The sequence below is a fragment of the Oncorhynchus kisutch genome, unplaced genomic scaffold, assembly GCF_002021735.2.
Source record: "Oncorhynchus kisutch isolate 150728-3 unplaced genomic scaffold, Okis_V2 scaffold4046, whole genome shotgun sequence".
NCBI classification, from domain to species: Eukaryota; Metazoa; Chordata; class Actinopteri; order Salmoniformes; family Salmonidae; genus Oncorhynchus; species Oncorhynchus kisutch.
In genome coordinates, this window is record NW_022265991.1 from 68,210 (window position 1) to 95,788 (window position 27,579).

Consider the following 27,579-nt stretch of genomic DNA (forward strand, 5'->3'; position numbering starts at 1 on the left):
CTCCAAGGGGGAGGAAGGATGCATTCTCAGAGTATTACCCAGGCCCAGTGACTGACAAACCTTTACTTGAGCAATAAGGCCCGAGGGGGAGGAAGGATGCATTCTCAGAGTATTACCCAGGCCCAGTGACTGACAAACCTTTACTTGAGCAATACGGCACGAGGGGGTGTGGTATAAGGCCAATATACCACGGCTAAGGGCTGTTCTTAGGCATGACGCAACACGGCCCTTAGCCGTGGTATATTGGCCATATACCACAAACCCCCTGAGGTGCCTTATTGCTGTTATAAACTGGTTACCAACATATTTAGAGCAGTAAAAATAAATGTTTTGTCATTACCATGGTATACCACGGCTGTCAGCCAATCAGCATTCAGGGCTCGAACCACCCAGTTTATAACCATCAATAGAACACTAGAATAAAGACTCAAGGAGAAATGTAGAAGGCTGAATACAAACTGCAAAACAAGTGTTAAAAAGAACAAAACTACATACATACATACATACATACATACATACAGGCACAAGGGCATTGAATTAAAAATGTTCACAGCAACACTGAAAAAAGACATGGTGTGAATACTGGCTTACTGATGTGGTACGACACTGACGCAAAGACCATATTGTCACTACTACTGTAGTAAATCTGTAGCCTCCCCCAGGCCCTCCCGAGACACTCCATTTCCACACTTAGCCATGCAAAATGCCATGAAGGAGAGAACATCCACATCGTAGGAAAACAAAGCTACCTGCCTGCACAGACAGACCAAGCTCCAACTATGAACGACTGGCCTCGTCATTTACTGGAAAAACACAGCAGCCCAAATGTGAAGGGAGAGGAAGGCTGCATCCTAAATGGCATCAAAATCCCTTTATAGTACACTACTTTTGAACCAGGGCCCAGAGGACTCTGGTCATAGGTAGTGCACTATAGAGGGAATAGGGTGCCATTTGGGACGTCACATAATAAATCACACAAAGGTCGAGACGATGATTTCACAAAACATTACAGTCAATGTACAGCATCTCCAAAACAGCGGAAGTCAACGGTTTATATGGAGCTGCTGGAGCACAAAGACAATTCTCTGACCCAGGAGGTCAAACACAACAATCACAAATGTCCGTCCTTCCATGCCAAAGCAGCTTTGCATTAAAATCCTGGTGCCATATGAACCAAACATCTCTACTCTGACAGTAGAGTGCTGATCTAGGATCAGTAAATCCTGGTGCCATATGAACCAAACATCTCTACCCTGACAGTAGAGTGCTGATCTAGGATCAGTAAATCCTGGTGCCATATGAACCAAACATCTCTACTCTGACAGTAGAGTGCTGATCTAGGATCAGTAAATCCTGGTGCCATATGAACCAAACATCTCTACTGACAGTAGAGTGCTGATCTAGGATCAGTTTGAGTATTCTAGAGCATAATGAGTACGATTACATTGGGACCTGATCCTAGATCAGCACTCCTACTCAGATGTTTGATAAATATGGCCTCTGTTCACATTCCTCTCTTTGTTCAAGTCATAAAAACAAACCAAAAATGGTGAACACTTAGAAATATGAACCAACTGATGATGAAGAGTTGAAGCAGAGAATAACAGCCTTCCTCTACAGTAGTCAACACGAGAGTCCAACTCATATTACACAGCTACATCATCTCTGCTTCCCAAATGGACCCCATTGTCTTCTTAGTGCAGTACATTGGACTGGGGTCTGGTCAAGCTTAGTGCACTATATAGAGAATAGGGCTCCATTTACCTACAGTAGTCTGATGGGGGTGGGGGGGTGGGGGGGGCTTTGTCATAAACCCTCACATTTCCAGGATAGGGTGAATAATGGAAGCCATATTGTTCAGGGAGGAATCATAACCAGTCTAACTGAAATTAATGGCAGTAGAGGCATAATCCTGATTTGACTTCTACAGGAAAACAAAAGTAAGGCATGTGATATCAGAAATGTCTAATGTCAATCTAAAATAGTCAGAATTATAAATACAGTTTATACAGGTTTTATACACATGTTGATATAGCCTCTATAATATATGTAAACAGACTATAAATGTCAAAATTGTTGTTGTTGTTTTCTTGGAAAACTGAGTGCCACTATGATACAATAATCAATAGCTAACTTATTGCATTTACAACTAGCCGAAGTCCAACCAGCCAGTGAATGGATTGTTGGAATGGAATGTTGGCATATTGACAGTTAATTGGACAAATGAATTGAATCGTTCCTCTAAAAGCTGCCCGGTTAGCTAGCTAACAAACACACTGTAGACAAATTCCCCCAATTCATTATTTTACAAAATATCTTATCACAGCACTGGCTAACCATGGTTGAGCAACTCCCTGACCAAAATGGCCGACAGCCTGTATACCATCATAAGAAGGTTCATATCCATTCTAGTATTCTAATTCTATGGGCTGAAGCACATGAAAGATATATGGTACAGGATAAACGTAGCTCTCCAATCAGTAGTTTACCAACTCCTGTACAATGGAACATGCATTCTTCGGTTCTGACTGAGGAGAAGCAATATTGCCACCACACACACATGCTTACGCAGACACACAAACTGATCAGCCGTAGGGTAGGTAGGAGCTCTGACCGTGTGAACCACCAGTAGGTATCTGTGTGGTTCTCTGATCTATCGGCCACCCCTCCCCCCCCCCTCTCCTTCCTCTACAACCCTGCATGGACATGGTGTCTGTCTATCCTGTCCACTGACCCCTAACCTGGGCCCACTCTCCCCTCTTATGGATGGGTGCTACTCCGTACGTTAAAATGCACAGGGAAAGTGTTGTCTATCCTTTCTTTCTCTCCCATCTCTCCCAACATGCACCTCTTCCTCTGTGGTCCGGGGTTCTGACAGGAGAAGAGGGCGGGACTCCACCCTGGGTGGCAGGGCTAGCATTACTTCTTCCCCAGCCCATTGGTGGATTTGTTCTTCCCTGAGCTCCGCCCACGCTGCCTGGTGGGAGGAGCCTCACCCTCAGAATGCCGTTCTCCTGCAAGGTTTAAGTTTAGGATTAGGTTTAGATAAGGTTTAAGTTTAGGATTAGGTTCAGGTTTATTATAACATATTGGTACATATCTAGAAAACGCATCAAATGTGATGTCATACAATATAACACAGTAAAAAGATATGGTGTGCGTCCTAAATGGCACCCTATTGCCTATACAGTGCACTAATTTTGACCAGAGCCCTATGGGTAGTGTGCACTGTAGAGGATGCCAGTTGAGATGGCCAAGATGTCTAAATATACAGACAGTGCACCATCACAAAGTCATACACAACAAATAGACACAGCCAAAGAACAGAGTGAGAGAGGGAAAGATTCTCATTGTTTTAATGTTCATAGTGTGTCTGTGTTGAACAATTCAAAGACATCTCTAATGGACGACACATTTTGATGGTTGAACATAGTTGAATGTAGAGTTTCCATTGGATAAGAGGCAAGTTCCCCAATCAAACCACTACCTAACAATAGTTACAATAAACTCTCCCAGTCAACCACTAGGTCAGACTACTACCTAACTCTATTTACAATAAACTCTCCCAGTCAACCACTAGGTCAGACCACTACCTAACTCTATTTACAGTAAACTCTCCCAGTCAACCACTAGGTCAGACCACTACCTAACTATATTTACAGTAAACTCTCCCAGTCAACCACTAGAGGTCAGACCACTACCTAACTGTATTTACAGTAAACTCTCCCAGTCAACCACTAGAGGTCAGACCACTACCTAACTCTATTTACAGTAAACTCTCCCAGTCTCAGATTGGATGAAACTCAAGTTACCCAACAATGGGAGGCATAAATAACTAAAAATGGCATATTACATACGAAACCCATTAATAATGACCTGCATGTGTTTAACCCTAGAGGATGAATAGAGACACCATAGTTACCTTTCCTTTGTTCTGACACAAAGTCCTCATTGTAGTTGCTGTCCTCACATTCAGAGTAGCTCTGTAAAACACAGGAGGGGTCAGAACAGACATGTCACTGACATATGGCTGAGAGAACACTACACAGCCAACAGCCAGCTGATCCAGCCACAGGCAGGAGTCCCAAATGGCATCCCCCCCCCCTATACTGTATAGTGCACTAGAGTCCTGGTGAAAAGTAGTGCACTAGGCTATATAGGGAGTAGGGTGCCATTTGGAACTTGGCGTGAATACAAGGTTAATGATCTACAGATGAAAAGCTGTGACATCCTGTCATGTTCTTTGTAGATGAACCACAAGGTCATATTCCCTGAAGACTAAACTACACAGTGAGTCAGCTAGTTTATGTTGGAACTCTAAAAACACAGGTGTGGAAACTGCCATTCACAGCACGGTAAAAATGAGGGTTAAACAACATTCTACACAAATCATGGTTTCTGTAGAAAAGCTTTCCAGTTGGCTATGAGTACTTCTCAGAGAACTGGCTATGAGTACTTCTCAGAGAACTCGCTCCAACCCTCACTCAGAGAACTCGCTCCAACCCTCACTCAGAGAACTCGCTCAAACCCTCACTCAGAGAACTCGCTCAAACCCTCACTCAGAGAACTCGCTCAAACCCTCACTCAGAGAACTCGCTCAAACCCTCACTCAGAGAACTCGCTCAAACCCTCACTCAGAGAACTCGCTCAAACCCTCACTCAGAGAACTCGCTCAAACCCTCACTCAGAGAACTCGCTCAAACCCTCACTCAGAGAACTCGCTCAAACCCTCACTCAGAGAACTCGCTCAAACCCTCACTCAGAGAACTCGCTCAAACCCTCACTCAGAGAACTCGCTCAAACCCTCACTCAGAGAACTCGCTCAAACCCTCACTCAGAGAACTCGCTCAAACCCTCACTCAGAGAACTCGCTCAAACCCTCACTCAGAGAACTCGCTCAAACCCTCACTCAGAGAACGCGCTCAAACCCTCACTCAGAGAACGCGCTCAAACCCTCACTCAGAGAACGCGCTCAAACCCTCACTCAGAGAACGCGCTCAAACCCTCACTCAGAGAACGCGCTCAAACCCTCACTCAGAGAACGCGCTCAAACCCTCACTCAGAGAACGCTCAAACCCTCACTCAGAGAACCCTCTCTCAGAGAACCCTCTCTCAGAGAACCCTCTCTCAGAGAACCCTCTCTCAGAGAACCCTCTCTCAGAGAACCCTCTCTCAGAGAACCCTCTCTCAGAGAACCCTCTCAAACCCTCTCTCAGAGAACCCTCTCTCAGAGAACCCTCTCAAACCCTCACTCAGAGAACCCTCTCAAACCCTCACTCAGAGAACACTCTCAAACCCTCACTCAGAGAACACTCTCAAACCCTCACTCAGAGAACACTCTCAAACCCTCACTCAGAGAACACTCTCAAACCCTCACTCAGAGAACACTCTCAAACCCTCACTCAGAGAACACTCTCAAACCCTCACTCTGGCCCTGGGACTTTAGGCGGCAGCAAACTTGGCTAGGCAAACTGAACGAGTGAGCTCGCATACTCCCTTAAAGACCTTCGCTTGAAAAACAGCAATACTACCGTTTGTCCATGTTGAGATGCTGTAGCCAGATGCTTCAAAATAGTCTGAATTAATCTAAGATAACTCAAGAAATCTGTAATTAATTTATACGTTTTTGCAGTGATCTTAGTCGCTCAATTTTAGCATGTCTTGGGGTTATGATATAAAATGCTAACCTCCCGTTATTGTAATGGTGAGAGGTTAGCATGTCTTGGGGGTATGATATAAAATGCTAACCTCCCCTGCTATTGCAAAGGTGAGAGGTTGGCATGTCTTGGGGGTATGATATAAAATGCTAACCTCCCCTGCTATTGCAAAGGTGAGAGGTTGGCATGTCTTGGGGGTATGATATAAAATGCTAACCTCCCCTGCTATTGAAATGGTGAGAGGTTAGCATGTCTTGGTGGTATGATATAAAATGCTAACCTCCCCTGTTATTGTAATGGTGAGAGGTTAGCATGTCTTGGAGGTATGATATAAAATGCTAACCTCCCCTGTTATTGTAATGGTGAGAGGTTAGCATGTCTTGGTGGTATGATATAAAATGCTAACCTCCCCTGTTATTGTAATGGTGAGAGGTTAGCATGTCTTGGAGGTATGATATAAAATGCTAACCTCCCCTGTTATTGTAATGGTGAGAGGTTAGCATGTCTTGGTGGTATGATATAAAATGCTAACCTCCCCTGTTATTGTAATGGTGGGAGGTTAGCATGTCTTGGGGGTATGATATAAAATGCTAACCTCCCCTGTTATTGTAATGGTGAGAGGTTAGCATGTCTTGGTGGTATGATATAAAATGCTAACCTCCCCTGTTATTGTAATGGTGAGAGGTTAGCATGTCTTGGGGGTATGATATAAAATGCTAACCTCCCCTGTTATTGTAATGATGAGAGGTTAGCATGTCTTGGGGGTATGATATAAAATGCTAACCTCCCCTGTTATTGTAATGGTGAGAGGTTAGCATGTCTTGGGGGTATGATATTTTTGTGTCCGACTTTCTCAGTCATTATTTCGACCCGTTCAAGATGATCCGTAATCATTGTAGCATCCACATTAATGTAGAAGTGTTTAAAAACATTATATTCTTATTTATAACAATAGTGACTCCAAAATGACTAAATACATTATTTACCATACATTTCTATTGAGCCCAAAATAATCCGAAACACAACCAAAACAACCAGCAAATACATCCAGCCAAGTCACAAGCATGATGTGGTCATTGCATGCTATGAATATGGGACCAAATGCTCAACTTTGGATTACTTTAATACACATAAGTGAATTTGTCCTAATACTTTTGTTCCCCTAAAAATGGGGGGGGGGGGGGGGGGGGGGGGACAAGTGTTCTAAACAACCTGGGATAGTCACAGTTCCAGGGACATGTGTTCTAAACGACCTGGGATAGTCACAGTTCCAGGGACATGTGTTCTAAACGACCTGGGATAGTCACAGTTCCAGGGACATGTGTTCTAAACGACCTGGGATAGTCACAGTTCCAGGGACATGTGTTCTAAACGACCTGGGATAGTCACAGTTCCAGGGACATGTGTTCTAAACAACCTGGGATAGTCACAGTTCCAGGGACATGTGTTCTAAACAACCTGGGATAGTCACAGTTCCAGGGACATGTGTTCTAAACGACCTGGGATAGTCACAGTTCCAGGGACATGTGTTCTAAACGACCTGGGATAGTCACAGTTCCAGGGACATGTGTTCTAAACGACCTGGGATAGTCACAGTTCCAGGGACATGTGTTCTAAACGACCTGGGATAGTCACAGTTCCAGGGACATGTGTTCTAAACGACCTGGGATAGTCACAGTTCCAGGGACATGTGTTCTAAACGACCTGGGATAGTCACAGTTCCAGGGACATGTGTTCTAAACAACCTGGGATAGTCACAGTTCCAGGGACATGTGTTCTAAACGACCTGGGATAGTCACAGTTCCAGGGACATGTGTTCTAAACGACCTGGGATAGTCACAGTTCCAGGGACATGTGTTCTAAACGACCTGGGATAGTCACAGTTCCAGGGACATGTGTTCTAAACGACCTGGGATAGTCACAGTTCCAGGGACATGTGTTCTAAACGACCTGGGATAGTCACAGTTCCAGGGACATGTGTTCTAAACGACCTGGGATAGTCACAGTTCCAGGGACATGTGTTCTAAACAACCTGGGATAGTCACAGTTCCAGGGACATGTGTTCTAAACAACCTGGGATAGTCACAGTTCCAGGGACATGTGTTCTAAACGACCTGGGATAGTCACAGTTCCAGGGACATGTGTTCTAAACGACCTGGGTGATGAATAAAGGTGCATGTATATGGAGAATGGTTGCAGCAGGACCATCCTGTAGTCAACGAGGTGTAGTTCATATCTAGCCTGGTATGTCAGCATACCTTCTCTTTGGGGCCGTAGATCTCTGCATACCACACCATCCCATACAGACACAGGAATGTGATTAAGGCCTGGGAGGAGAGGAGACAGAGTTAAGGCCACAGTGAGTTCAATGTCACATTTCAGCTTTATTGTCCTTGAAACAATAGTCAAAACATAAAATAGAAAAATATACATAGATAGATAGATCTTTGAATACAATGAAATGAATACAATGAAATGACTACACCAACATCAAGTAGTCCCTCATATAGCCAACATATCAGCCACAAAATGAAAGGCCTTTTAGCTGTAAACACACTGACATTATCCTGTCATCATCTAATACTAGGACAACTACAGCCCTGGTAGGTTATCCTGTCACCATCTAATACTAGGACAACTACAGCCCTGGTAGGTTATCCTGTCATCATCTAATACTAGGACAACTACAGCCCTGGTAGGTTATCCTGTCATCATCTAATACTAGGACAACTACAGCCCTGGTAGGTTATCCTGTCACCATCTAATACTAGGACAACTACAGCCCTGGTAGGTTATCCTGTCACCATCTAATACTAGGACAACTACAGCCCTGGTAGGTTATCCTGTCATCATCTAATACTAGGACAACTACAGCCCTGGTAGGTTATCCTGTCACCATCTAATACTAGGACAACTACAGCCCTGGTAGGTTATCCTGTCACCATCTAATACTAGGACAACTACAGCCCTGGTAGGTTATCCTGTCACCATCTAATACTAGGACAACTACAGCCCTAGTACGTTATCCTGTCATCATCTAATACTAGGACAACTACAGCCCTGGTACGTTATCCTGTCACCATCTAATACCAAATACTAGGACAACTACAGCCCTAGTACGTTATCCAGTCACCATCTAATATCAAATACTAGGACAACTACAGCCCTGGTACGTTATCCTGTCACCATCTAATACCAAATACTAGGACAACTACAGCCCTGGTAGGTTATCCTGACACCATCTAATACTAGGACAACTACAGCCCTGGTAGGTTATCCCGTCACCATCTAATACTAGGACAACTACAGCCCTGGTACGTTATCCTGTCACCATCTAATACTAGGACAACTACAGCCCTGGTACGTTATCCTGTCACCATCTAATACTAGGACAACTACAGCCCTGGTAGGTTATCCTGTCACCATCTAATACCAAATACTAGGAAAACTACAGCCCTAGTACGTTATCCAGTCACCATCTAATACCAAATACTAGGACAACTACAGCCCTAGTACGTTATCCAGTCACCATCTAATACTAGGACAACTACAGCCCTGGTACGTTATCCTGTCACCATCTAATACCAAATACTAGGACAACTACAGCCCTGGTACGTTATCCTGTCACCATCTAATACCAAATACTAGGACAACTACAGCCCTGGTAGGTTATCCTGTCACCATCTAATACTAGGACAACTACAGCCCTGGTACGTTATCCCGTCACCATCTAATACTAGGACAACTACAGCCCTGGTAGGTTATCCTGTCACCATCTAATACTAGGACAACTAGTGTTGACTGGTATGTTTATGTGCACAGTAAAACGACCTGGACATGACAGCTGTGTGGAGACTGGTATGTTTATGTGCACAGTAATACTACTTGGACATGACAGCTGTGTGGAGACTGGTATGTTTATGTGCACAGTAATACTACTTGAACATGACAGCTGTGTGGAGACTGGTATGTTTATGTGCACAGTAATACTACTTGAACATGACAGCTGTGTGGAGACTGGTATGTTTATGTGCACAGTAATACTACTTGAACATGACAGCTGTGTGGAGACTGGTATGTTTATGTACACAGTAATACTACTTGAACATGACAGCTGTGTGGAGACCATTCTTACCACACACACCAGCCACAGCAGCACATAGAGGACCTGGGTCTTGGAGAACAGCTCCATTCCAAACTTTATACACGCCAAGGCCTCCAGGAACGCTATGGCCCTGTGATGTCAACAGAGACACACACACACACACGTCACACACTACAGCTAAGGCTGCTGGGTAATCAGACAGCTATAGCTGTGTCCCAAATGGCTCCCTATTCCCTCCATGGTGGATAACCTGGTCTAAAGTAGTGCACTATAAAGGGAATAGGGTAGCTGTTGGGATGCACCCTATGACACCTGTCACCCGGCTGGGTGGTGACATGACAGAGTGAGGGAGAGGAGGGTGAGGGGTGAGCGAGGCAGAGAGAGGTAAGCTGAGGCCCATAGAAACATGAAACCAGTCCATCTACATGGTCAGATGTTAACATTGCCAACAGCCTTTACTCTAGTGGGAGCTGGAGGGGATAAGCAACATATTCAGACCCCTGTTAAGCGCTAACCAAAATAAACACACTGACAACAGTACACATACCACATGCTCAATGCAAATATATAGACAGAATATTAATGGAATATAATGGGGGGGGTTATAAAATCACATTTCAAAAGTTTCTAAGATCCCTTTATTACCCTGAACATGGGAACCACTAGAATACACACAGAGGGTAGAGCGTATGACCCCTTATTTCCCTGAACATGGGAACCACTAGAATACACACAGAGGGTAGTGCGTACGACCCAGTACATCACTGGGGCCAAGCTTCCTGCCATCCAGGACCTTTATACTAGGCGTTGTCATAGGAAGGCCCCAAAAATTTGTCATAGACTCCAGTCACCCAAGTCATAGACTGTTCTCTCTGCTACCGTATGGCGAGCGGTACCGGAGCGCCAAGTCTAGGTCCAAAAGGCTCCTTAACAGAATCTACCCCCCCAAGCCATAACACTGCTGAACAATTAATCAAATGGCCACCAGGACTATTTACACTGACCCCCCCCCCCCCCCCCCCCCGCTGCTGCTACTCGCTGTTTATTATCTATACATAGTCACTTTACCCCTACCTACATGTACAAATGACCTCAACTAACTTGTATCCCCGCATATTGACTCTGTACCGGTACCCCCTGTATATAGCCTCCACATTGACTCTGTACCGGTACCCCCTGTATATAGCCTCCACATTGACTCAGTACCGCTACCCCCTGTATATAGCCTCCACATTGACTCTGTACCGGTACCCCCTGTATATAGCCTCCACATTGACTCTGTACCGGTACCCCCCTGTATATAGCCTCCACATTGACTCTGTACCGCTACCCCCTGTATATAGCCTCCACATTGACTCTGTACCGGTACCCCCTGTATATAGACTCGTTATTGTGTTACTTTAGTTTATTACTCTTCTTGAACTGCACTGTTGGTTAAGGGCTTGTAAGTAAAGCATTTCACAGTAAAGTCTACACTTGTTGTATTCAGCATTTCCCAGTAATACACACTTGTTGTATTCAGCATTTCCCAGTAATACACACTTGTTGTATTCAGCATTTCCCAGTAATACACACTTGTTGTATTCAGCATTTCCCAGTAATACACACTTGTTGTATTCAGCATTTCCCAGTAATACACACTTGTTGTATTCAGCATTTCCCAGTAATACACACTTGTTGTATTCAGCATTTCCCAGTAATACACACTTGTTGTATTCAGCATTTCCCAGTAATACACACTTGTTGTATTCGGCATTTCCCAGTAATACACACTTGTTGTATTCGGCGCATGTGACAAATAAAGTTTGATTTGATTGAGAGAAGTGTGTGTATATCTAAACATAAATAACAGTCAGAATACACACTGACTTAGAGATTCCAGTATTATAGAGTATTCTACCCTACACACTCCTACACTATGTGTCTTAGTAATGACTTTCATACGGCCAGTCTTTAATACTCAGGGTTTAGCTGGGGGATAATGGAGGCCATTGTTTTGTAGTGCTTCACTGCCAGACTGTCTGTGTCTGTGACTGTGTGCGTGTCTGTGTGTGTGTGTGTGACTGTGTGTACAGCCCTAACCAGCTAGTTTCTCAGTCCTCCACGCTGTAGAAGGTCTGTTAACACTAGCCTCCATCTCCCATGTCTTCACCCTCACAGAGCTACAGTTTCTCAGTCCTCCACACTGTAGAAGGTCTGTTAACACTAGCCTCCATCTCCCATGTCTTCACCCTCACACTGCTACAGTTTCTCAGTCCTCCACGCTGTAGAAGGTCTGTTAACACTAGCCTCCATCTCCCATGTCTTCACTCTCACACTGCTACAGTTTACATACAAACACACAGCCCAAAGGTACAAACCACACCGTCAAAGAGCTCTGTTCAGTTGTTGACTAAATCATCGACCTGACGGCTGACTACTGCAGACGTAAATGTGTATTGTAGTTTAATGGTGTAGATGGCAGACAGCAGAGTAAACAGCTTTATCTCCTCAGACATCATCTACTGTCGTCATGGTAGTAGCTAATGAAATAACACTCACCCAAACACCCAGCACTGTGTCCCAACACGCTTACACTGTGTGTCTGTGAGGTAGGCATAGTACTGCCTGAAAAACACAGGGAGAAAACACCACCACAGGTCAGGACAAACACAGGATGTGAAGGCAGACATGTGAACCAGTTTACCACAGACAGAGAGCTGTCCTCTCATAGCCATTAACTCTAGACATGTTGGACAAACACTGACGGTATGACTGAGGAGTTTTCTGAAGACTGGTGCAGAAGGGGTGCAAATTGGGAGAGAAGGGGGGGCAGAGGACAGAGGAGAGAGGGGGGGATGACAGAGGAGAGGGGGGGGGGGGGACAGAGGAGAGAGGAACAGAGGAGAGATCAGCCCAGGTGAGGGGTGAGGTCCTACCTCACGGTGGGAGCTGTGATGATGCCGATGAAGAGGATCCGACACCAGCTGAGGGCGTGGCACGCCGGGAACACAAATATGTGCTTCAGGAAGAATGTGTTCAACTCTGTCAGCTATGGAGAAACTGAGAGAGTTATCACAGACACCATCACAAAGTCACCCCCTACACAGGGCACTACAGAGCTCCCCCCCACACAGGGCTCTACACAGGGCTCTAATCACACTGAATACAGCCACTAATTATTAGATTTTTTTGTAATTTAACTAGGGAAGTCAGTTAAGAACAAAATCATATTTACAATGACGGCCTAGGAACAGTGGGTTAACTGCCTTGTTCAGGGGCAGAACGACAGATTTTTTACTTGTCAGCTCGGGGATTCGATCTAGCAACCTTTTGGTTACTGGCCCAATGCTCTAACAACCAGGCTACCTGCCACCCCAACTAACTCCTCTCTCTACCTCCCTAATGAGGAAGTAGAATACATAGCCTAGCTATGCAATACAATGAACCTGAACCATGTCAACATTTGGACCCACTCACAGTTTGACCCTGCGCTCCTCATCATCCACAGTACAGCATAATGAAGAGACTGGAACCCGACTGTCTCAACAAACTGTCATTTGGCCCTGAGCCTGTGTGTGTGTGTGTGTGTGTCTCAGTGTAGAGATAGGCTCAGGGCCAAATAAGACTGTCTAGGGGCCCTCTGGAGAGAATGCAGCTAAACTGTAGCTACTCCTGAGGACTCTCTCTCTCTACCTTCGCTCTCCCCTCGTCCCTACTCACCCATCCCTCCACAATCTCCCCCCACCCCTCGTAAAGCTACTCTCAAAGAGTGGGTAATTACTATTTCAAGCCCCCAGAGTGTTGGGAACGGGAGGGAGGGAGAGGAGAGACTAGTCCATTTCAAGAGAAGCTGCTCAGCTTTTCATCGCCATGGCATCCAGTATTGAGGAATAAGGGGGGGGGGGGGGGGGGGGGGGGGACCTGGATTTTATTCATTGGCAACAAATGGTAGACAACGGACTAAGACTGGGAGGGACTACTAGAACTTCTCCAACAAGAAATGCTCGTTTTCATTTTCCATTGCAAAAATGGTTTTGCCACAGTGCTCCCTAATGAATATGACCCTGGGTTAATGATGGAAAGCACTGGAACTTATTGAAGGGCAACATCTTTGCATCCACCCCACGGTGTGGTGGGGCGCTGTCCCCCATCCAGAAACTGTCCACCCAGTTACATGTCAGTTTCTCACTCTTTAAGAAATTTGTTTTCAATAAGAACACACCAGGCAGAATCCCCGTTATACAGTACCATCTATACAGAACCATCTATACAATATCATCTATACAGTACCAGTGTTGTACCATCTATACAGTACAGTATCATCTATACAGTACCAGTGTTGTACCATCTATACAGTATCATCTATACAGTATCCTCTATACAGTACCAGTACAGTACCATCTATACAGTACAGTATCATCTATACAGTATCATCTATAGAGTAACAGTACCATCTATACAGTACCACCTATACAGTACCAGTGTTGGACCATCTATACAGTACCATCTATACAGTACCCTCTATACAGTATCCTCTATACAGTATCCTCTATACAGTATCCTCTATACAGTATCCTCTATACAGTATCAGTGTTGTACCATCTATACAGTATCATCTATACAGTATCATCAATAGAGTAACAGTACAGTACCACCTATACAGTACCAGTACCATCTATACAGTACCAGTACCATCTATACAGTACCAGTGTTGTACCACCTACACAGTACCACCTATACAGTACCACCTATACAGTACCAGTGTTGTACCATATATACAGTACCAGTACTGTACCACCTATACAGTACCCTCTATACAGTACCCTCTATACAGTACCAGTACAGTACCACCTATACAGTACCAGTGTTGTACCATCTATACAGTACCAGTACAGTACCCTCTATACAGTACCCTCTATACAGTACCCTCTATACAGTACCCTCTATACAGTACCCTCTATACAGTACCAGTACTGTACCACCTATACAGTACCCTCTATACAGTACCCTCTATACAGTACCAGTGTTGTACCATCTATACAGTACCAGTACTGTACCACCTATACAGTACCCTCTATACAGTACCCTCTATACAGTACCCTCTATACAGTACCAGTACCATCTATACAGTACCACCTATACAGTACCACCTATACAGTACCACCTATACAGTACCATCTATACAGTACAGTATCATCTATAGAGTAACAGTGTTGTACCATCTATACAGTACCATCTATACAGTATCATCTATACAGTATCCTCTATACAGTGTCCTCTATACAGTATCAGTGTTGTACCATCTATACAGTATCATCTATACAGTATCATCAATAGAGTAACAGTACAGTACCACCTATACAGTACCAGTACCATCTATACAGTACCAGTACCATCTATACAGTACCAGTGTTGTACCACCTACACAGTACCACCTATACAGTACCACCTATACAGTACAGTATCATCTATAGAGTAACAGTACCACCTATACAGTACCACCTATACAGTACCAGTGTTGTACCATCTATACAGTACCAGTATTGTACCATCTATACAGTACCAGTATTGTACCATCTATACAGTACCAGTATTGTACCATCTATACAGTATCCTATATACAGTACCATCTATACAGTACCAGTGTTGTACCATCTATACAGTACCACCTATACAGTACCAGTGTTGTACCACCTATACAGTACCACCTATACAGTACCACCTATACAGTACCATCTATACAATACCACCTATACAGTACCAGTGTTGTACCATCTATACAGTACCAGTACAGTACCAGTATTGTACCATCTATACAGTACCAGTATTGTACCATCTATACAGTATAGTATCATCTATAGAGTAACAGTACCACCTATACAGTACCAGTGTTGTACCACCTATACAGTACCACCTATACAGTACCACCTATACAGTACCACTGTTGTACCATCTATACAGTACCAGTGTTGTACCATCTATACAGTACCAGTACAGTACAATCGATACAGTATCATCTATACAGTATCATCTATGCAATACCACCTATACAGTACCATCTATGCAATACCACCTATACAGTACCAGTGTTGTACCATCTATACAGTACCAGTGTTGTACCATCTATACAGTACCAGTGTTGTACCATCTATACAGTACCAGTGTTGTACCATCTATACAGTACCAGTGTTGTACCATCTATACAGTACCAGTGTTGTACCATCTATACAGTACCAGTGTTGTACCATCTATACAGTACCAGTGTTGTACCATCTATACAGTACCAGTGTTGTACCATCTATACAGTACCAGTGTTGAACCATCTATACAGTACCAGTGTAGTACCATCTATACAGTACCATCTATACAGTACCAGTGTTGTACCATCTATACAGTATCATCTATACAGTATCCTCTATACAGTACCAGTACAGTACCATCTATACAGTACAGTATCATCTATACAGTACCATCTATACAGCACCATCTATACAGTACCAGTACAGTACCATCTATACAGTACAGTACCATCTATACAGTACCATCTATACAGTACCAGTATTGTACCATCTATACAGTACCACCTATACAGTACCAGTATTGTACCATCTATACAGTACCACCTATACAGTACCAGTGTTGTACCATCTATACAGTACCAACTATACAGTACCATCTATGCAATACCACCTATACAGTACCAGTGTTGTACCATCTATACAGTACCAGTACTGTACCAGTGTTGTACCATCTATACAGTACCAGTGTTGTACCATCTATACAGTACCACCTATACAGTACCAGTGTTGTACCATCTATACAGTACCACCTATACAGTACCACCTATACAGTACCACTGTTGTACCATCTATACAGTACCAGTGTTGTACCATCTATACAGTACCAGTACAGTACAATCGATACAGTATCATCTATACAGTATCATCTATACAGTACCACTGTTGTACCATCTATACAGTATCAGTGTTGTACCATCTATACAGTATCATCTATACAGTATCCTCTATACAGTATCCTCTATACAGTACCATCTATACAGTACAGTATCATCTATACAGTACCATCTATACAGTACCATCTATACAGCACCATCTATACAGTACCAGTACAGTACCATCTATACAGTACCATCTATACAGTACCATCTATACAGTACCATCTATACAGTACCACCTATACAGTACCAGTATTGTACCATCTATACAGCACCATCTATACAGTACCATCTATACAGTACCAGTACAGTACCATCTATACAGTACAGTACCAACTATACAGTACCATCTATGCAATACCACCTATACAGTACCAGTGTTGTACCATCTATACAGTACCAGTACTGTACCAGTGTTGTACCATCTATACAGTACCAGTGTTGTACCATCTATACAGTACCAGTGTTGTACCATCTATACAGTACCAGTGTTGTACCATCTATACAGTACCATCTATACAGTACCAGTGTTGTACCATCTATACAGTATCTATACAGTACCAGTACAGTACCATCTATACAGTACAGTATCATCTATAGAGTAACAGTACCATCTATACAGTACCAGTGTTGTACCATCTATACAGTACCACCTATACAGTACCAGTGTTCTACCATCTATACAGTACCAGTGTTGTACCATCTATACAGTACCAGTGTTGTACCATCTATACAGTACCAGTACTGTACCATCTATACAGTACCAGTGCTGTACCAGTGTTGTACCACCTATACAGTCCCAGAACCGTACCACCTATCCAGTACCCGTTCCGTTCCATCTATCCAGTACCCGTTCCGTTCCATCTATCCAGTACCCGTTCCGTTCCATCTATCCAGTACCCGTTCCGTTCCATCTATACAGTACCATCTATACAGTACCATCTATACAGTACCATCTATACAGTACCCGTACCATCTATACAGTACCCGTACCATCTATACAGTACCCGTACCATCTATACAGTACCCGTACCATCTATACAGTACCCGTACCATCTATACAGTACCCGTACCATCTATACAGTACCCGTACCATCTATACAGTACCCGTACCATCTATACAGTACCCGTACCATCTATACAGTACCCGTACCATCTATACAGTACCCGTACCATCTATACAGTACCCGTACCATCTATACAGTACCCGTACCATCTATACAGTACCCGTACCATCTATACAGTACCCGTACCATCTATACAGTACCCGTACCATCTATACCGTACCCGTACCATCTATACAGTACCCGTACCATCTATACAGTACCCGTACCATCTATACAGTACCCGTACCATCTATACAGTAACCGTACCGTATGTTTAGTACCAGTACCATCTATACAGTACCATCTATACAGTACCAGTACCATCTATACAGTACCAGTACCATCTATACAGTACCATCTATACAGTACCATCTATACAGTACCATCTATACAGTACCATCTATACAGTACCATCTATACAGTACCATCTATACAGTACCATCTATACAGTACCATCTATACAGTACCAGTACCATCTATACAGTACCAGTACCATCTATACAGTACCATCTATACAGTACCATCTATACAGTACCATCTATACAGTACCATCTATACAGTACCATCTATACAGTACCATCTATACAGTACCATCTATACAGTACCATCTATACAGTACCAGTACCATCTATACAGTACCAGTACCATCTATACAGCACCATCTATACAGTACCATCTATACAGTACCATCTATACAGTACCATCTATACAGTACCAGTCAGCTGTTTGAACACATTGACTCATTCCATTCCAGGGGTTTTCTTTATTTTGACTATTTTCTGCATTGTAGAATAATAGTGAAGACTTCAAAACTATGAAAAAACACCTACGGAATCATGCAGTAAGTATTTTATATTTGAAATTCTTCAAGGTAGCCACTTTTTGCCTTGACAGATTTGCATTCTACAATTTAGAAAATAGTTTTAAAAAGAAACCTTGGAATGAGTAAGTGTCCCCAAACTTTTGACTGGGAGTGTATATGGGGATTCTACCTGGCGTGTTCTTATTGAAATATCATTACTTAAAGAGTGAGAAACTACCCGGATGACATGTGACTGGGTGGACAGTATCTGGACGGGGGACAGCGCCCCACCACACCGTGGGGTGGATGGATAGATGGTGAAGCACTGAATAAACTCCAGTGCTTTCCATCATTAACCCAGGGTCATATTCATTACGGAACACTGTGGCAAAACCATTTCATATACCTAGTGCTAGCCGCTAACCCCTGTCAGGCCAGAACTCTGCATATACCTAGTGCTAGCCGCTAACCCCTGTCAGGCCAGAACTCTGCATATACCTAGTGCTAGCCGCTAACCCCTGTCAGGCCAGAACTCTGCATATACCTAGTGCTGTCAGCTAACCCCTGTCAGGCCAGAACTCTGCATATACCTAGTGCTAGCCGCTAACCCCTGTCAGGCCAGAACTCTGCATATACCTAGTGCTGTCAGCTAACCCCTGTCAGGCCAGAACTCTGCATATACCTAGTGCTGTCAGCTAACCCCTGTCAGGCCAGAACTCTGCATATACCTAGTGCTGTCAGCTAACCCCTGTCAGGCCAGAACTCTGCATATACCTAGTGCTGTCAGCTAACCCCTGTCAGGCCAGAACTCTGCATATACCTAGTGCTGTCAGCTAACCCCTGTCAGGCCAGAACTCTGCATATACCTAGTGCTGTCAGCTAACCCCTGTCAGGCCAGAACTCTGCATATACCTAGTGCTGTCAGCTAACCCCTGTCAGGCCAGAACTCTGCATATACCTAGTGCTGTCAGCTAACCCCTGTCAGGCCAGAACTCCCTATATACCTAGTGCTGTCAGCTAACCCCTGTCAGGCCAGAACTCCCTATATACCTAGTGCTGTCAGCTAACCCCTGTCAGGCCAGAACTCTGCATATACCTAGTGCTGTCAGCTAACCCCTGTCAGGCCAGAACTCTGCATATACCTAGTGCTGTCAGCTAACCCCTGTCAGGCCAGAACTCTGCATATACCTAGTGCTGTCAGCTAACCCCTGTCAGGCCAGAACTCTGCATATACCTAGTGCTGTCAGCTAACCCCTGTCAGGCCAGAACTCTGCATATACCTAGTGCTGTCAGCTAACCCCTGTCAGGCCAGAACTCTGCATATACCTAGTGCTGTCAGCTAACCCCTGTCAGGCCAGAACTCCCCATATACCTAGTGCTGTCAGGCCAGAACTCCCCGTATACCTAGTGCTGTCAGGCCAGAACTCCCCGTATACCTAGTGCTGTCAGGCCAGAACTCCCCGTATACCTAGTGCTGTCAGGCCAGAACTCCCCATATACCTAGTGCTGTCAGCTAACCCCTGTCAGGCCAGAACTCTGCATATACCTAGTGCTGTCAGCTAACCCCTGTCAGGCCAGAACTCCCTATATACCTAGTGCTGTCAGCTAACCCCTGTCAGGCCAGAACTCCCTATATACCTAGTGCTGTCAGCTAACCCCTGTCAGGCCAGAACTCCCTATATACCTAGTGCTGTCAGCTAACCCCTGTCAGGCCAGAACTCTGCATATACCTAGTGCTGTCAGCTAACCCCTGTCAGGCCAGAACTCTGCATATACCTAGTGCTGTCAGCTAACCCCTGTCAGGCCAGAACTCTGCATATACCTAGTGCTGTCAGCTAACCCCTGTCAGGCCAGAACTCTGCATATACCTAGTGCTGTCAGCTAACCCCTGTCAGGCCAGAACTCTGCATATACCTAGTGCTGTCAGCTAACCCCTGTCAGGCCAGAACTCCCCATATACCTAGTGCTGTCAGGCCAGAACTCCCCGTATACCTAGTGCTGTCAGGCCAGAACTCCCCATATACCTAGTGCTGTCAGGCCAGAACTCCCCGTATACCTAGTGCTGTCAGGCCAGAACTCCCCATATACCTAGTGCTGTCAGGCCAGAACTCCCCATATACCTAGTGCTGTCAGATAGACTTTGACCAGGGCCCTAAAGTAGTGCACTATAGGGTGTTATTGGACATGGGTGCATTAGAAATAGAATGACATTTTTGTACATTTGAAACCAGGAACATACCTGCCAGATGATCATGAAGAGGTAGACCCCGGTAACGCGCTGCAGGGAAGACTTGGGGTCAAACCAGCGGACGTAGGTCCAGCTAGCCGGGGTGAACTGGAGCGCAGCACGTTTGATCTTCCCCGTCGTGGTGTGGATGTCCCTGGACAGGTAGAGGCACACGGCAGAAGAGTTAAGGCTTGTGAATAAACATACAATAAGACCAGTAACACACAGCTAACTAGGATGAAAACAATGCCATTACATAAATCATTCAAGGCCACCTCGTTACCGGGCAACGGGCCTGATAATACTAAACGAAAGCTAAACTGTAAGTGCCTCTGGATCAGAAAGTCTGATAAATGACTAAAAAGGTCCATGTAAAAATGTAGGAAGTCCATTTCCATACGGTTTTGTTTCTGAGACGTGAACAAATGTCACTCAATTCCCTAGAGAAAGTAAGTAGCCTTGTCTGAGCCAGAAGCAGATCTCCTGTTTAGGTAGCGCGAGGCAGCTTGACCAACAAGTACACCCCCTGGACAGGACGCTATTGCAGAGCCCCATGGGGCCTGGTCAAAAGAACTGCTCTTTACAGGGAAAAGGGTGCCAATTGTGACACAGCCAGTAAAGCGAGGGAGGGAGGGGACCTACATGCTGGAGGCCCAGTGGTAGGGCTAGGAGGATCTACACTACATAGGCAAAAGTATATGGACACCCCATCATATTAGCAGGTTTGGCATTTTCAGCTACACCCGTTTGCTGACCTGTATATAAAATCTAGCATACAGCCATGCAATCTCCATAGACACATATTGGCAGTAGAATAGCCCGTACTGAAGAGCTCAGTGACTATCAACGTGGCACCGTCATAAAATGCCACCTTTCCAACAAGTCAGTTCGTCACATTTTTGCCCTGCTAGAGCTGCCCCGGTCAACTGTAAGTGCTGTTATTGTGAAGTGGAAACATCTAGGAGCAACAACAGCTCAGCCGTGAAGTGGTAGGCCACACTAGCTCACAGAACAGGACCGTCAAGTGCTGAAACGCATAAGAATCGCCTGTCCTCGGTTGCAACACTGACAACGAGTTCCAAACTGCCTCTGGAAGCAACGTCAGCACAAGAACTGTTCGTCGCGAGCTTCATGAAATGGGTTTCCATGGCCCAGCTGCTGCACACAAACCTAAGATCACCACGCCCAATGCCAAGCTTCAGCTAGAGTGGTGTAAGGCGCTCCACCATCGGACTCTGGAGAAGTGGAAACGTGTTCTCTGGAGTGATGAATCACGCTTCACCATCTGGCAGCAAGACGGAAGAATCTGGGTTTGACAGAATAATGGTCTGGGTCTGTTTTTCATGGTTCGGGCTAGGTCTCTTAGATCCAGTGAAGGGAAATCTTAAAGCTACAGCATACAATAACATGCTAGATGACTCTGTGCTACTAACTTTGTGGAAAACGTTTGGGAAAGGCCCTTTCCTGTTTCAGCAACGGCCCCCGACCCCACTAATGCTCATGGCTGAATGGAAGCAAGTCCCCACGGCAATGTTCCAACATCTAGTGGAAAGCCTTCCCAGAATTGTGGAGGCTGTTATTTGCAGAAAAGGGGGAGGGGGGGGTTTGGAATGAGATGTTTGATGAGCAGGTGTCCATATACTTTGTGTACCTGATGGAGGCCCAGTGGTAGGGTCAGGAGGACCTACTTGATGGAGGCCCAGTGGTAGGGTTATGGGGTACCTACTTGATGGAGGCCCAGTGGTAGGGTTATGGGGTACCTACTTGATGGAGGCCCAGTGGTAGGGTTATGGGGTACCTACTTGATGGAGGCCCAGTGGTAGGGTTATGGGTACCTGCTTGATGGAGGCCCAGTGATAGGGTTATGGGTACCTGCTTGATGGAGGCCCAGTGATAGGGTTATGGGTACATGCTTGATGGAGGCCCAGTGGCAGGGTTATGGTTACCTACTTGATGGAGGCCCAGTGATAGGGTTATGGGTACCTACTTGATGGAGACCCAGTGGTAGGGTTATGGGGTACCTACTTGGAGGCCCAGTGGTAGGGTTATGGGGTACCTACTTGATGGAGGCCCAGTGGTAGGGTTATGGGTACCTGCTTGATGGAGGCCCAGTGGTAGGGTTATGGGTACCTACTTGGAGGCCCAGTGGCAGGGTTATGGGTACCTACTTGATGGAGGCCCAGTGGTAGGGTTATGGGTACATACTTGATGGAGGCCCAGTGATAGGGTTATGGGTACCTGCTTGATGGAGGCCCAGTGATAGGGTTATGGGTACCTACTTGATGGAGGCCCAGTGGTAGGGTTATGGGTACATACTTGATGGAGGCCAGTGATAGGGTTATGGGTACCTGCTTGATGGAGGCCCAGTGGCAGGGTTATGGTTACCTACTTGATGGAGGCCCAGTGATAGGGTTATGGGTACCTACTTGATGGAGGCCCAGTGGTAGGGTTATGGGTACATACTTGATGGAGGCCCAGTGATAGGGTTTGGGTACCTGCTTGATGGAGGCCCAGTGATAGGGTTATGGGTACCTGCTTGGAGGCCCAGTGATAGGGTTATGGGTACCTGCTTGATGGAGGCCCGGTGATAGGGTTATGGGTACCTACTTGATGGAGGCCCAGTGGTAGGGTTATGGGTACATACTTGATGGAGGCCCAGTGATAGGGTTATGGGTACATACTTGATGGAGGCCCAGTGATAGGGTTATGGGTACCTACTTGATGGAGGCCCAGTGGTAGGTCCTCATCTCCAGGAAGCGACAGACAGTCATACCCATCCAGATGCCTCCTCCATTACACAACAGGATGTCCAGGATCAGCTGGTCCCACCAGCACTCAGCAAAGTTAGGCAGCAGGTGCATGAAGAACAGCTGAGGAGGAGAGGATGAGGAAAATAGGGAGAGGAAGAGTAATCATTTATACCTCTCCTAAACTCCTTCTCTGACACTCTCCTAACCAAATGTTCTGACATTTGGTGTTTGTGTGTGTTCAGGTTTGGGGTGTGTACCTCAGTGAGCTCCCAGGTGATGCTGATGGTCCAACAGAGGCCATAGCTGCGGATGAGCAGGGCCTTCATGCCCCAGCCCCAGAAGTGACTGAAGGCAAATATGTCAAAGTGGCTCAGGATTCGCTCCCAGGTGATCACGTGACAGTTCACTGCATACTCCTACAAGCAGAGCACAGCAGCCAGAGACGACATCAACACTAGCCAATCAGAACAAGAGCATGAGGAAGTGAGTGTTGGTGCTAGAAGAGGACTGTATCCTGTTTCTCCCACCCAAGTTTGGACTTGCACACTTCCCATCATGGATTAAAAGCATTGGATTGTTGTAAGAATTGGCTGGAGGGAGTTTCACAATTGTTAAGAGGCATGCCGGGAAGTGTGCACCTCAGGTGGAGAATCAGGAAGTAGCCGAGGTCAATGTGCTAACCAAGAGACTGATAGCTAAGAGATCGGAAACTGACAGTAAAGAAAGTGTGCGTCCCAAATGGCACTCTATTCCCCTATTTTCGTGCACTACTTTTGACCACGGGTCTAGTGAAAAGTAGTGCACTCCATAGGGAACAGGGTGAGTTGGGATGCAACCACAGAGACTGATAGGAGAGCAAGGCTGCTGCTTACTCACCATGATGTCAGCCTCCCGGGTGGCGTAGCGCAGGTTGGGGTCCAGCCAGTACATGACGTTCTTCACCTGCTCCCAGTTTAGGAAGATGATGAACACCAGGAACAGGAAGTACAGCACACTCAGACCTGACCATAACAGGGAGATGTCAGATCACTAGGAACAGGAAGTACAGCATACTCAGACCTGACCATAACAGGGAGATGTCAGATCACTAGGAACAGGAAGTACAGCACACTCAGACCTGACCATAACAGGGAGATGTCAGATCACCAGGAACAGGAAGTACAGCACACTCAGACCTGACCATAACAGGGAGATGTCAGAACACTAGGAACAGGAAGTACAGCACACTCAGACCTGACCATAACAGGGAGATGTCAGATCACTAGGAACAGGAAGTACAGCACACTCAGACCTGACCATAACAGGGAGATGTCAGATCACTAGGAACAGGAAGTACAGCACACTCACGCCTGACCATAACAGAGCAATAACAGATTAGGCGGAATCTCATTCAATCAGGACTGAACTGGTTTCAGCAATTTAGAAAGCCCTTTTTACAGCAACAGTTGTCAGAAAGTAGGCCTAAACCCCAAAGAGCATCTGAAGCAGAAGCACCGTGGCCAGGAAACACTCCCTAGAAGGAAGGAACCTATAAAGACACCTAGAGAGATTACCAAGTCATGAATTGGGTGGATAATTCATGGTTAAACTCATTCAAAATGAACTGGAATGGTAGCTAGGCCTATACAAAAAATGGGATTGTTAGATTTGTCACTTAATGTCACTCACCGAAAACTATTCGCCATATCGCCGGATGTGGTCTGGTAAATGGTCCTAGAGAGAGAAGAGTCAAAAAATACTGAATCAACAACTTCATCCACACTTAACGTTCCAAGGCTGGTGTATAATGACATGTAGAGATGTCTGACACATACAACGTTTTATGAACAGTCACCCTCGAAGCATCGTTACCCACCACTCCACAAAAGCCACGGCAGAGTAAGGGAAACAACTACTTCAAGATCTCAGAGCGAGTGACATCACAGTTTCAAACGCTACTACCCGCGCACTAGCTAGCCATTTCAGAGGTTACACTAGCACCCTATTCCCTATGTAGTGCACTACTTTTGACCAGAGCCCAGGTCTAAAGTAGTGCACTATATAGGGGAAAAGGGTGCCATTTGATGTCAGAAGCAACTTGGGACAACCTTGTCCTTACCGTTAGGGAAGGCCAGAACACTGATGACCAGGAAGAAGGAGAGGACCAGGATGAGGCCCACCCACAAGTTGGCGTCTTCGTTTGTCTCATCCCTAACATAACAAAAAGGCAAGGATTATTAACACAAACCAAAACCAGCATTAAGACATTTCAGAGTCAGTGAGATGAAAACAGTTCTAAAACTGATGCACTGATTGGACAGGTGGGTTTGAAAGCCAAATTCTATTCCCACCTCTGTCCCCACATAGCCTGCTGTACTGTGCTCTCCTTCAATCACACTTATGAAAGACCAGTGAGAGGGCTGAAATGATATTATAATTCACTCATCAGTGCTGGTTGACCTACTCCTGACACCCCCCCATTCCATTTGGTTATTGAGGATAAACCACTCTTGATGAGAGCAGCAGATAAGGGATTTGTCCCTAATGGCACCCCATTCCACATAGTGAAATACTTTTGACCATGGCGCTATATGGAATAGGATGCCATTTGGACACAGCTAAGCTGTACATCATGGGCTGCGTTCAGTACGCAAAAACGTAGTGGAAACGGTGCTGTACGAACGACCAGTTGAAAACCGGGAGAGGTTGGGTTGCGAAGTCAAAATGCACCGCTCTCCTTTAAATACGTAACTCGTTGCTTCAACCACAGCCTGCCACACCCAACAAACGGCGCAAAGGTACCTCAAAGACTGTTCAAGAACGTTCAATGCAAACGGCTCCGCAACGTAGCAAATGTTCAATCGAACTGAACGCACCCATGATGTAAGAAACGGCTAGATGAATCTTGCAGATAAAAATGGACCACCAGGAACAAGGAAGGGAGATCCTTCCCCACGGTATAGAAAAGATACAAACGTGGCACGTTGACACAATGGAGCTACAAATAGCAAATAATCAGCCCACTTGCTACATCGAAACCAAACAAATTAAACATTCTCCTTCATTAGAGACGAGCCAGATGGTCAGTCCCGCACCAGAGAACTTAAGCTAGCTAACTACTTCATCGAAAGACCTTAGTTACACATGTCAATTGTCTGAAATACTAGCGAACGTAATTACTTTTTTGACTGCATAAACAAACACTTAGCTGCTCTGGCAGTTGGCCCAGTCAATATCTTTAGCATATAGCTAGCTAATGTTAACTACCGGTAGTTAACTGGCTAGCCACTCTACTACTTACCTTGTAAATGCAAAATACATCAAGCTGAGCACTGTGCATGTTAACAGTGTTATTGTGTGCGGCTTATAGAAAAAGTCCAGTGTAATATCCTCCACTTGCTGCTCGTTGATCATACGGAAATGCATCCTGTAGTTCACATCATCTTTGCCTATAGTCCGCGATTCGTACCCATATCCGGACGCCATAATTGCGGGAGCGTGACCAGAGGAATCCGCTTCACCTCCTGCGGGCTCCTTTAGATTGACATTTAGACGTTCAGGGAAATTAATGATTCATGTTGTCCACTAGTAAAGACCAAAACGACCAGACGCACGTCCGTTAAATATGTGCGCAACAGCACAACATAAAGAAAAACAGAGTCAAGAATGAACTGCTGCCTTCTTGCGAGTGCAAACATCACGGGTTAAATTTACTGAAACGTTTTAGGGGAAAAGAAACTCTCGATTTTTTGATTGGTTTGTAAGTCTAGGGGAGTGCCACTATGGAAAGCCGAAGGGTTCAGTTTATGAGATCAATCACGCGCTATTTTCTTAACGTTTGTAAACCACCAAGGCAAACCCACATAAATAGAAAGGATTATATTTCTATGGGTAAACCAAGGTCAGTTCCACACCGCGTGAGGTTATTTACGTTCATGTCACAGGAGGGTAAAGAGTAATATGAATATTTTCCAACCACAAGCATTGATGTCATGAGTGTCCTAACCTACATTATT

The 27,579-nt window shown here is 45.2% G+C and overlaps 1 protein-coding gene across 2 annotated transcripts; it reads right to left on the reverse strand.

Moving 5' to 3' along the window:
* Nucleotides 1–345: 345 nt before the first annotated feature.
* On the reverse strand, nt 346–27,289 carry LOC109877673 (phosphatidylserine synthase 1). Of its 2 annotated transcripts, XM_031822018.1 has the most exons (13): nt 26,865–27,288; nt 25,683–25,774; nt 25,253–25,297; nt 24,461–24,585; nt 23,842–24,000; nt 23,553–23,704; nt 20,847–20,988; nt 12,681–12,793; nt 12,304–12,369; nt 9,793–9,892; nt 7,916–7,984; nt 3,923–3,983; nt 346–3,014 (listed from the first exon to the last, which is right to left on the reverse strand). In XM_031822018.1, exons 1-13 carry the CDS (start codon nt 27,047–27,049, stop codon nt 2,920–2,922), a joined length of 1,404 nt encoding a protein of 467 aa, XP_031677878.1. In that variant the 5' UTR covers nt 27,050–27,288; the 3' UTR covers nt 346–2,919. The 2 variants fall into 2 exon arrangements, with proteins under 2 accessions (XP_031677878.1, XP_031677880.1); XM_031822020.1 differs by lacking the exon at nt 12,304–12,369 and having other exon boundaries at nt 26,865–27,289.
* Nucleotides 27,290–27,579: the final 290 nt, after the last annotated feature.